This window comes from Diospyros lotus, chromosome 7 (genome assembly GCF_014633365.1).
Source record: "Diospyros lotus cultivar Yz01 chromosome 7, ASM1463336v1, whole genome shotgun sequence".
Taxonomy (NCBI): Eukaryota; Viridiplantae; Streptophyta; class Magnoliopsida; order Ericales; family Ebenaceae; genus Diospyros; species Diospyros lotus.
The window spans coordinates 9,272,018-9,285,189 of NC_068344.1; the positions used below are offsets into that span (position 1 = coordinate 9,272,018).

The 13,172-nt window shown below is 34.9% G+C and overlaps 1 protein-coding gene across 5 annotated transcripts in view; it reads right to left on the bottom strand.

Moving 5' to 3' along the window:
* Positions 1-9,371, bottom strand: part of LOC127806050 (vacuolar sorting protein 18) — a 105,019-nt gene extending 95,648 nt beyond the window's left edge. Inside the window, exons 1-6 of one of the 5 annotated variants that reach the window (XM_052343025.1) lie at positions 9,199-9,371; positions 8,932-8,973; positions 8,619-8,802; positions 7,640-7,852; positions 7,395-7,534; positions 6,787-6,882 (exon numbers count right to left, since the gene is read on the bottom strand). In XM_052343025.1, coding sequence (XP_052198985.1) covers positions 6,787-6,882; positions 7,395-7,534; positions 7,640-7,852; positions 8,619-8,781 — 612 coding nt within the window. In that variant the 5' untranslated portion in view covers positions 8,782-8,802; positions 8,932-8,973; positions 9,199-9,371. Of the gene's footprint in view, positions 1-6,786; positions 6,883-7,371; positions 7,535-7,639; positions 7,853-8,618; positions 8,811-8,931; positions 8,991-9,198 lie in introns of those variants that run through there. The other 4 variants (XM_052343026.1, XM_052343028.1, XM_052343027.1 and 1 more) reach the window with 4 other exon arrangements.
* Between the last annotated feature and the right edge of the window lie 3,801 nt (positions 9,372-13,172).

Sequence of the window (13,172 nt, forward strand, 5' to 3'; positions counted from 1 at the left end):
GGGGAAGAAAAATGATAAGAAGGGAAAACAAAAACAAACAAAATGGAAGTGCTACCACTGTGGGAAAGAGGGACACATCAAAAAATATTATTATGACTTTATTAGGAAACAGAAACAGGGGGGTAACACAAATGTAAATGCAGGTAGTTCAAACTGTCTAGCTGAAGTTCTTACTGTCTCTAGCTCATCTGTTGAAAATGAATGGGTAATGGATTCCGGTTGTTCTTTTCATATGTGCCCTAATAGAGAATAGTTTCAAAACTTTAATCAAAAGGAAACTGGTACAGTTTATATGGGTAATAATCAATCATGTGGTGTACAAAGAATTGGTAATATACCTTTAAAACTGCATGATAACAAAGTGAGAATTCTAACTGATGTAAGGTACGTACCAGGCTTAAAGAGAAACTTAATATATCTAGGCACTCTTGATGAGTTAGGTTTTTCATATAAAACAGAGAATGGTTTCATGCATGTTCTTAAAGGTGAAAATCCAATCCTGTCTGGCACCAAGAAACATGGTTTGTATATTTTAAATGGCTGCTATCATCTTTCTGTTAATATACATTCTGCTTGCATTATAAAATCTGATGAGACAGAACTATGGCACTTGAAACTTGGTCACGTAAGCCTGAAAGGACTGCAGGCACAGAAAAACCAAGGCTACCTTTGACCAGTGTCTGCCGGATCCTTGGATTTCTGCGAACCATGTATTCTGGGCAAACAACACAAACTAAGTTTCCATCAAGGGACTCACCTGGCGAAGGTATGCCTAGAATACCTACATGCTGATTTGTGGGGACCATCCCAAGTTCCCTCCCATGGTGGTAACAGGTATTTCCTTTCCATTATAGATGATTACACTAGAAAAGTTTGGGTATTCTTGCTAAAAACCAAGGATCAGACGTAAGAAAAATTTAAATCATGGAAGATTTTGGTAGAAAACCAAACTAATAAAAGGATTAAAGTGTTTAAGGACAGATAATGGATTGGAATTATGTAATAGAGAATTTGATGCATATTGTAACTCACAAGACATACTTAGGCATAAGACTGTTAGGTATACACCCCAACAAAATGGGGTGGCTGAAAGAATGAATAGGACCCTACTTGAAAAAGTTAGGTGCCTTTTATTTACCTCAGATATGCCTAAATCCTTTTGAGGTGAGGCTCTTTCAACTGCATCTCACTTAATCAATAGAAGCTCTTCAACAGTGCCAAACTTTAAATGCCCTGAAGAGATTTAGACTGGTAAGAAAGTAAATTTTGAATACTTAAGAGTTTTTGGTTGTGAGGCATATACTCATCAATCTAAAGGAAAGTTAGAACCCAGATCCAAAAAATGTGTGTTTGTAGGCTACCAAGAAGGTACTAAGGGATATAGACTATGGGATAGGCATTCAGGTGGAGTTAGGATAATTATTAGTAGAGATGTCATTTTCAATGAAACTAAATTCCCTTGTAAGCTAACAACCACAGAAGAATCTAATGATAACGAAAAACTAGATGATCATACTATCCTAGAGGATACTCAAATTCAGGTCGAGCAACTGCTATAGGAGATAACATGTCTAGTGCTCCAGCCACCCTTGAACCAAACCTTGGGGCTGTTTCATCCCCTACTGATCATACCTCTGATCATATTTCTGATCAAGAGAAACAAACAGATGACCCGAAGATTGAGGAGGAACAAACTAATGTTCCCCAACAGGATCTAAGTGACTATCAACTAGCCAGGGATAGGAGCAGAAGGACAGTGAGACCACACTCCAGATATGCATATTCAGACTTAGTATACTGTGCTTTGGTTGTTGGTTATGAATTGAGGGATAGTGAGCCTTCTACTTTTGAGGAGGCTGTCAACTCTCAAGACAGTGTTAAATGACAGCAAGTAATGGATGAAGAAATGGCATCTCTTGCTGCAAATAGAACTTGTGAACTTGTTCCCTGACCAAAGGATCAAAAATTAATCCAATGTAAGTGGTTGTACAAATTAAAGGAGGGTATGTCACCCCCTGAACCAATTAAATACAAGGCAAGGCTAGTTGCAAAGGGTTTTACCCAAAAAGAGGGAATAGATTATAATGAAATATTTTCTCCAGTTGTCAAGTTTAAAACTATCCGTTTAATGCTAGCTGTTACTGTTCACTTTGATTTAGAACTTGAACAACTAGATGTTAAACTTCCTTCTTGCGTGGTGACTTGGATGAACAAATATATATGGTATAGCCTGTTGGATATATTGACTCAATTAAACCTCAGCATGTTTGTTTATTAAAGAAATCATTGTATGGCCTAAAACAGTCACCTAGACAATGGTATAAGAAATTTGACTATTATGTTTTAGAAATTGGTTTTGTTAGGAGTCAGTATAACAATTGCTTCTATTTTACCCTTTCAGACATTCCTATTTATTTGTTGCTATATGTAGATGATATTCTGTTAATTAGCAAATCCAAGTCCAAAATCAATGAATTAAAATCTATGTTAAATATGAAATTTGACATGAAGGACTTAGGGCATGCTAAGAAAATCCTAGGAATGAAAATAGAAAGAAATAGAAGCAATTTCAGTTTAAAAATACAGCAATATGATTACTTGTTAAAGGCTGTGAAAAAATTTGGTATGAATAATTGTAAATCTGTATCAGTCCCTTTAACTAGTCATTTCTTGCTATCTAAAGCCCAGTGTCCCACCTCAAATTCTGAAATTATTAAGATAGAAAATGTTCCTTATGCAAATGCCATAGGAACCATTATGTATTCTATGATAAGTACCAGGCCCGACATTGCTCATTCAATTTCCTTACTAAGCAGATACATGTCAATCCTTGGGAAATCTCATTGGGATGCCTTGAAATACTTGCTTAGATATATTAATGGTTTAGTTAACGGTGGCTTGTGTTATAAAAGAAGATATGATAATCTTGATCTTGTGGGATATGTAGATTCAGATTTTGCAGGTGATAAAGATTCCATGAAATCCACTACAGCTTACTTCTTTACATTGGGAGGTAACTGCATCAGTTGGAAGTCACAATTGCAGCCTCTGGTTGCATTGTTTTCCACTGAGGCAAAATACGTGGCAATCACTGATGCCTTTAAAGAAGCCATATGGCTTCAAGGCCTCCTGAGGGAAATCAATTTGCTTCAAAGCAAAGTGGTGGTGTTCTCGGATAGTCAAAGTGCTATCCACCTCTGTAAAAATCCGGTATATCATGAGAGGACTAAGCACGTTGAGGTAAAGTATCATTTTGTCCGAGAACTGGTAACAAATGGAACTGTGATTATTAAAAAGGTTTCAACCGAGGATAATCCAGCTGATATGGGGACCAAACCTCTGACTGGAGCCAAGTTCAAGCACTGCTTGGGCTTGCTGCACATTGAAGTTAGTTGATCCTTCAACTGACAAGAGCTATGATGGTAAGAAATTGAAGCATGCTGCACTATCTTCTGAGTATTGGGTTCCTCCTCTTGATGCTTCAAGGTGGAAATTGTTGTGGGTGAAGCATCAAAACACTGTCGTCTTGGAGGGCAAAGTCAGCAACCTCAGCTACCCATTTTGGAGGGCCACTTGGCAACTATCAAGGCAGCCTCCCTCTGCCCGACGCCTTTATCTGTCCTTTGGCCTCTTTCTGTTAATCGTGATCTACGATCATGTTATGGCCGTCGATGCTCCCTTTATCTGGTTCAATCTTAGCCACCCAATACTCATATAAATGCAACAGTGCCTCGGGATGGTAAGCAAAACAAGAAAAATCGCTAAAAAGAAAAGGGAAAAGAGGGAGATCAATCGGTAAGGGTTTCATTTGTGCGATTAGTGTCTTTGTTCTTGTATCTCTCTGTTCTTGGTGTAATCATTGGTTCTTAGGTTTGCTTCTAATCAATATTTGATGATTGTGAGGCTATTTTGTTTAGAAGAACCTTTGATGTACAGTTTGTATGTTCGAATCTTTGTAACCCTACTCGATATAGTGTAGTGAGTTCTTTCTTACTGAGCTCAACATGGACATAGCCCATTTGGGTGAACCATGATAAATTTTCAGTGTCCTCTTTTTCATTCCTGTTTATTGTCATTCTGTTTTTGCTTGCGGTTCATTTTATCTCGTAAGTGTGAGAATGGTTTTTTGATCTGCCGAAGCTCTTTTGAATTCTGTAAAGTTTGTTTAATCTGGTTAGAGTCTTCCACTCGGCTCAACACCTTTGATAACCAACAAGACTGATTGAGACCATTCTCGAAAATTAGTCCCATTCAGCTTATGTTGTGTAATTTGAAGGGTATGGTTGTCCAGAGATATTGGAATAGCCGAAACTTGTGTGGTTCTAGTGGGTGTAGGACCGATGGTAGAGGTTTCACTTGCAGATGGATTGTAGTCATCATGAACACTATAGTTTGTTGAAGGAGAAGGATAAGGTATTCAGCCACAAGATCGATGGCTCTAATACCATGAACAAACTAAATAACCTAAGAAAGCCATTTTGTATTGAGACTAACAAATCACTAGTTTTTCTCACTTTGTATTGAGTTTAGAATGTGTATATATACACGAGCTGAGCCACAGTTTGCTCATAAAATACAGGGATAGAGTACAAAATACAAGTTCAAATACGTCACAAATAGATAAGGTAGAATTTAAACTTAAGTGGTAGTTTTTTCCTATTTTTATGGAACCACCTTATCTTCTCATCTCCATTTTAACTTCTCATCTTTCTTATCTCTTTAGTTTCAAACATTCCTTATCACCTCATCTTCTTTCAGCTTCTATTCAAACACAACAACACACAAGTTCCGTTTCTTCCTTCAACATGCCCAAGCCTTAGACCATTGTGCATGCCATTTAAACCCAAAAGAAAGCCATTTCCTTAGGACAAGTGTCAGCAATGTGTCCCAAAACAGTCCAAGACCAAATCCAATTGGTATCTCAAACCCACATCATTCCTCATCTAATTTATCCATCCTCTAATATCCATTAATTTCCTTATTTTCCAACACTTACTAAAATGTTTTGGCTGTATTTTAACCAACTTATAAGATGAATTTTAGGCTCCAACAAAGCATATTTCAGCACAAAAACTGAGCCCCTGAAGGTTCTTTACACCCACAAAATGCCTCCAAAATATTAGCTAATTAAATCAGCCTTTGAGGACTCCCTCGAGCCTCTCTTGAGGGCATGTTAATCTATTTTAGGAGGTTTATTTCAGTCCCCTTTCAGCTTAAAAACCACCACAAACAGCAAGCACCTTCACCCTAGAACAGCCCTAAAACACTTCATACAGCCTATATACATGGTCTTTCACCTCCCAAAGCATCATCATTCTTGCACCTCAAAACTGCCAAATGCATGCTTAGGAGATAAAGTTGTGTTGTCATTACGTCTTTCCCATGTGTGCCTACATTACATGCCTATCACTCCACTTCATTATAAAATTAGTCCTCAAAATCTTAAATCATGATTTAAAATCTTCTAGCTTCCAAATTACCCAATGCATGAATAAAGTACAAAAGCATCCAAAAAATGTAATCTTTATCTTGGCAGGCCATGAATTCTCTCTCCTACCCATTTCAGTACACTATCATATAGAACATACGAATATCATCATAGAAATTGCAAGAATGACCAAAAATAACCTCTATAATGGTTTTCCATACATCCTCAAGTACTTGGGGTGGAAAATTTGGGATAATTTTCCACCTCATTACTCCATGTTCAATCCATTCAAGGGGCTCTTTTCACCAACCAAAACTTAACCACAATTCACATTGATTTGCATGTTAGAACACCTGTGCATCCAGCTATAACATACTAAAATTTGGTACAAAAGTTCATCCTTTAAGTCCTTGAGATTCAGTAGAATTTGGTACAAATATTCAGTAAAATTGGCCTACACAGCCAACTATCAAATCGGTCATTCAATTTCCCCTCACTCAACCAAAACCTACAGTTGACTGTCCACTTAGAAATCAATCATTCAAGCATTATTCTTTCTTCAGTTGATTACACTGTCAACTGTTGATCAACACTAGACTCTACACATGCCTACTTGTTCCCAAAGTTGACTATTCACTCAACTCCTCCGACCTTGGCCTTATTTCACTTCTAACAACTCATGCCAACATATAATCCACATCCTAATACCTTAATCATTCCAGTTAATCTTCTCATCAAGACCATCAGCATTCTTAGGGCTAATTAACAGGTCACTAGAGTTGAAGGTTGTCAAAAGCATAATTTCTGAAAAACAGAACTTCTAGAAAAAAAAAAATATATATATATAGGGGTGGGGGGGCGGGAGTGAGAGAGAGAGAGAGAGGCAAATATAAAATTATAAAACTTCAGTTGTAGGAGAGAAAAAATATATCACTTGACTCAATTAAATAGGCTGGTAGCATATGATGCAAGTAAACAGCACACATGGCAAGGGACTTGAGACAACCAGACCATAAGAGGAAAAACAGTTCTAAAGTAAAGGAATAAGATTAATCCAATCCCAAGGAGGAATTGATAATGTCAATTTCTTCTTCACAGGCACAGGCACAATTAAGATTTCACTTTGAGTTTATGCAGATGCACATTTACAAGTACGATGTAGACGAATTGGCATGTTCTGATGTTGTTAGTCCTAGAGAGGCTAATTTAAAGAATTCATAATATGCATAAAATCACATGTTGGACAAAATACAAAGACACAACTAATTCCAAAATCATTAACTTCTGTACTCAACTGAAGTACAACGTCACGTATTTAAAAGGCAAATGGATGAAACAAAGGATTTAATTAAACTCACATCCAGTGATCCGATGCCAGTGAAAGAATAAAGTCTGGTAGGAGTAACGGCCATCACATAGTATCTAGTTCCATTACTTGTGCTAGCTGTTTCCATCTGCAGAAAAAGGTGAGTCTAGAAAGGCATTATGGGGAAAGCCAATACTCTAGCCTTGATCGTAAACTAGTTACAAAACATAGTTTCCCAGTAGCAATTTCATTATTGAGTGATCATCACATGTTTTATTCCTTCTTTTTTCTTTTGTCCACATGCTGAATTTCATCATTATGAATTCCACATCCTGTAGGAGTATCAAATTCATAACAAAAGAAAAAGTTAAAAATTATTTGAGAAATCCATGTATCCACTAAAGAATCATCATACAAACATCTTATAGGTTTAATTCCAAAACGAACTAAATTTGGATGGAAATTTTAAGTATCACTTAAAAGTAAGCAATTCTCCAGCAGCAAAGAGGAAAGCACTAAGAAGCAAAGCAGAATGCATCCTAAGCTGTTTGTAACTAAATAGCTCTTAACATTAAAAAAAAAAAAAAGGTAAAAGAAGAAAGAAAGAAAGAAAGAAAGAAGGGATAAAGAAATGGACCAGGAGGTATGACAATAGTGGACCTGCAAACTAGTGAATGGTTCAGGAAGTTCTTTTAGTTCGAAAAGAAAATTTATGTGCTTTTCCCTCTTATCCTTCTCATCTACTGAAATCTCATGAAGTTGACCATTGTCGGTACCAAGAATAACTTCTCTTGTGGAAGCTGTAAATACATCAGATGGATCAGAAGAAATAAGTGACAAACAAAAACCCTCCTATAGTTGTATATGAGGAAAAAAAGGCATGACAGAAAAACCAAACACCTTACCTTCAGTTATCTGTTGTCTATTCCAGGCAACAGCATTCACTACAAGGCCCTTCAATTTGCCCAAAATACGGGGCTTATTCCACTTAGCATGGGTATAAAATGTGTCTGCACCTCCACCGCCAACAACAGTAGCAATGCAGTGGCTCCCCCCAGGATCAACAAAGACTCTATGGATAGATTGCTCTCCAGGTCGACCCACAGAGAGATCAATATCTAAAGTGAAATGATGAAGAAAATATATTAAGTGTTGGAAGGATCCCTGAAGTAAGCCACAAAAATTGCAACAGTTGGAACTGACTGGCAATCTAAGCATGTAACAAATCTTAAACTGGAGGAATCAATAAATAGCATGCATTCTGTTCTCAGAAAATGAGAAACAAAAACATAAAAATTCAGCCACAAGGGTTAGCCTGATAGTAGAAGGTTATAATGGCCCCCTTTGCAACCAAGATTCAAACCTCTATGGGGTGAGACCACCACAAACAGATGTTTAAGTGTTTACCTGGTGCACATGGTTTGTGAGCTGTTGTGCATGCTCAATGAGTTTACCCAGTGCACCCCCAAAGAGACTGCAGGTTATCATTGTAGCAAAACAAAGACGCAAACACAGAGAGGATGTATTTATGAAATATAGGGCATAAATTGGGGCAACATAAATCAGCACTAGTTTGTCCTGCTAACCAAAATGAAACTACAGTGCAAAGAATTTACTTTGAAAATGGCATCACTAGTTCCTCAACCATACTGCACACTAAGATTTTGGTCAATCATAATTCAAACAATAGTAGCCACACCTAACAAAAGGCATAATACTCAAAATGGTGCAAAATCATGGCTAACCATCCAGGTAAGAACTGGTGGTGAAATTGGATAATCTAATATATGAAGGTTACAACTGTGTCTCTTTAACAAGGTTTATCCCCCAAAAATAAGGTGATAATGATATTTACAGCTCAGTGAAGAGCATAAAAGAGCATACCATAAGAATCTCCAACTCCAAAATCATGTCGAATTATCCATCCTTTGCTAGTCCCCAAAACGATAACATCATTACCAGCAGACATGCATGTAATAATTCCACGGCCCTTTGTTGCATATCTCTCCAGAAGATCCACAGAGAAAACCTGCCTTCCGGCTTCCATTTTAGATTGAAATATCTCAACCTAACAAAATAGCGACAACAATATAGGAACAAGCATCCACATAAGTAGAAGGAAATTGAATATGCATATATATCGAATTCTACGAAAAGAACCAGAAACAATTGGAATGAGATTGAGCTTCTAATTTACCCAGTGTTGCGGTGATTATAACTTCTTCACTCGCAAATACACCTGCACAAAGCCATGACCTGTTGGTAGACAGATTGATCGGGAAAAGTGCTTTTAACAATTAAATTACCAAAAAAGAAAATTTTTTTACTCGTGGCATTTATTGAGATCAAACTTTGCAGCAAGCCCAAGAAAATTTCAATCTCTCTCCAGCCAAACCAAACTCAAATCAAACTCAAAAAAAAAAAAGGAATTTAACTCAATAATGCTGGAGGGAGGGACACTAACCTCGTCAGGCAGTGCAATTGCTTTGGTATAAACCTCTTCGGCAATTATGGCAGGTTGGGTCTTCTCTCGTTTTGCTATCTAATGAAGACGGCAATTTTGGAGGCTAATCTCTTTGATCAGTGAGGAAGCCATGTCCACTTCGACAACGGAGACATTGCTCTCTGCCAGATCTCTATTTCAAGCAGATGCAACATAAAAATGATTTTTTATATAAAAAAATACTTATTTATGTTAATTTAAAATAATTTAAATGAACTAAATGATGTATCACTCAAATGACAACAATATAAGTATAAATTATTTAAAGTAATTGATTATCTAAGAAAATTATTTTTAATAATTAAGTCTAATATTTAAATTCATTGATATCTTTATAAGTTTTCTTAAAAAATTAAAGATCAATGGTAATAAATAAATTAAATGCAACTCACTAAATAAAATGGGCATGTCAATGACACCTTTGTTCATTATCAATAGCGAGACAAGACGGGGGCTTGCAGTCCTAGAAGTTTTAGGTCACAGATTTTAGAGTTGTTCATTTGGTCCGGGCTGGATCAAAATTGGGACTGAGACCGAATTTTCGTAAAAATTTAGACTCAAACTAAGCTGATCTTAAATATGACAGGACTAATTGGGTCCAAAATTTGGTCCTACTGGTAACTGCCTTGTTTTTCTCCTTTTTTTTTTTCATAAGAATCTAAAAATAAAACAAAATATCAATAGATTCAATACAACTAAACTCCATAGTCTATTATATCATATAAATTATAAACTAATTTCACCTAGACTTTTATTTATTTTATTCCAACTCTTATAGTTTTGACTATTTTTCAAGTATACCTTATCTATTTTACTTTTTAAGTATTTTCTATTCTATAAGTTTTTTTTTTTAAGAAAAGATAACAATAACCAGGAACAATGATTATAACATCATATTAAGGTGTCCAAAAGAAAATTTTAATTAAATGAGAAACATGCATATAAATGGTGACTAATAATATATAATTTGATTGACTTAATTCTTTTGATTGATTAATTAATTTTTGCAATCCATATATATGGTTAACAAGCATTAAATATATCTTTTTTGATAATGCATTTATTATAATAAAATTAATTAATAATAAATAGTTAGACTTAAAAAATAAGATATAATGAATATGCATTGTCTGAAAATTAATATATAGTGTTGGTGTGTTTTGCAACATATAACATATAAAATAAAATAAAAAGTTATTATTCTACATATTACTCAAAATATGTACAAATTTTCATATCTTTTAAATAATTACTATATTTTTATGACAATTTTATTTATATATATTGATGTAGTATTACATAATTCATAATAGTCTTATTTAAAATTAATAATAAATCCAATCACTATTATGAATTATTATTAAATTTTTTATAGAACTATTGTGAACTATTATTGATTTTAGATAAAATTATTATAAATTTTATAGTATCATGCCAAATTATAATTTTTTTTTTGTAGATAAAACATTTGAAATGTATATTTAATGATATCTGTAATGATTAATTTTTTAAAATTTAATGTAAGATTAGTCAAGTAAACTAAATATTACTCAAGTTTCAAGTGAGTGAAATATGTAGTTATTTGAATAAATCCTTTTAATACTCGAGTAAATTATAATTTTACTCAATTAATATTTATTCTTAATCGATTAATGATATAAGTATAGAAACTTATCATTTTAATCTAAATTTATTACTCGATTAAATGTTATAGTTACTCAACTAATGTACCACTTAGTCGATTAAGTTTTAGTTATTCTATCAAATATTTGAGTAAATTAAGTACATAATCCATTAAGCCCTTAAATATTTAGGTCTTACTTGATTAAAAAAAATCAATTAAGTATAATACTTTATACTTGTTAGTTGTTATTGAACTAAATATTTTTTTACTCAATTAAAATGATAATTACTCTATTAAACTCATTGTAGTGCCAGAAAAAATTGGTAGGAAAAATGAGAATTTTTTCTAAATAAATAAAAAGTTTTAGCCACGAGGGCCAACCTCACGACAGGTGCTGGCCGCGAAGGCCAGCTAACGGTAGCTGGCCGCAAGGTCCAACCTAGTGGCAAGCTGTGACGACCCATTCCCACTTACGGGCGCCATCGGTAAATAATCGACCGAATTACTCACCCGACGAACCACACTGAAGGGTTGGACTATGTTTCAACAGGAAACGCCCTAGGTAGGAACTAGGTTTCGTCCTTTCCTTCGCTTCACTTAGGAATCGGCCCCAACTCAATCAAGAAAACTCAGCGGACTGAGACCCGAAACCTGAGTGAGCTTCACCTCTCTTCAGCTCGCCTCATAACAAGCCAAAGGTGACCCAGGCACAAAGCTAGCATAACAACCACTTCACTGAGTATTGGGGATTTATGAGAACATACCTCACTGATCTTTACTCGGTCTGAACTTAAGTTCAACAACTCAAGCCACATATAAATCACGCAGACTCACAATCATCTATCACATTGATGATTACAACAATTAAATACATCTAACGCTCAACAACACATATATTTACTCAGAAGGGTATACATACATAACACCACATGCCTACATACAAGAGATAATAAAATACACAACTCGGGTGATCTTACTTAGTATTCTCTCTTGTGATCTTACTTCATTCCTTTCTTCTTTTAAATTCTTATGTCATTTATTATTACTTTATTATTCACCGCCTAAATGGCCGGTTAATTTGTGCCTTTAAATTTCTGCAATTTTAATTCTTGTTATTTAATTATCCACCGCCTAAATGGCCGGTTAGTTTATTCCTTTAAAATTTCTTGTCATTTAAATTCTGTTATTTAAATTACGTCGTTTAAATTCATGTCAATTAACTTTTAAATGGAAATGAGTAGCTAAATCTAATCTTGGGTTAAGACAAGGACAATGTCCAATGCCAATGATTCCCAAAGAAAGCTGCGCTTTAAATAAGTAACATTAATTTAAATTTCAGTATGAGTGTATCTTAATTATTGAGAAATCACTAAGTTTGGATTGGAGCATAAGCCTAACTTAGAGCTTTCATGCCATGTATGAGAGTTACTAGAACTGGAAACGCTATCATACCCAAACCCGGATGATTAATTTAGTTGTTTTGTGTATTAATTGCAATTGAATTTATGGTGGTTGCTTAAATTAGAATCCCGCATATCATGTATGGGGATTGCTTAACCTAGAACTATCATCATCTCTAATTGCATTTAATAACAAACCCTCATATCTGAAATTAAATTAATGTTGCTAATCTTTTATGCTAAAATTTGGGAATCAACGGGTTGGCACTGAAATTGTCTTAACTCAAGTACTATCCAATTTTATATTCTCACTTAAAGTATTTATTTCAATTACTGCCTTAATTATTTCCTAGAATCTGTTGTTTAAAAAACCATAAAAAACCTTGTTGCCAATTTATCCAAATGTGTGTGTGCTTGTGTGACATTCTTTTTATTTTGCCATAAATAAATCTCTCAGTGGACGACCTGGACTCATTCAGAAAATATAAATTTAAATTTGGACTACAACTGCACTCGTACACTGACGAGTATAAACCTCTCACCTAAACAAAGAAAAAAAATATAAAATTTTTATTGTGTTTTGTTTTGTGTTTTAATTGCAGGGTGGGAGTGCAGTCAAATTTTGGCGCCGTTACCGGGGAGATTGAAGCAAAAACAAAAAGGAAAAAAAAAAATATAAGAAGAAGCATCTCTTGATAAATTCGGTAACTCTGTTTCTTTTTACTTTATTTTTGCATAGTGTATGATACTTAGGTCAGGTAAAACTGTAGAAAATCAGTCACTCATGTCTCAACACAATGAGAACATGCCACTTCCACAGAACATGTCTGCACGTGGTAGTGACCACGGTGACCCTGATCCCATTGATCAGGAGATGATCAGACCCCTTAGGGAGTATCTTCATCCTCCTA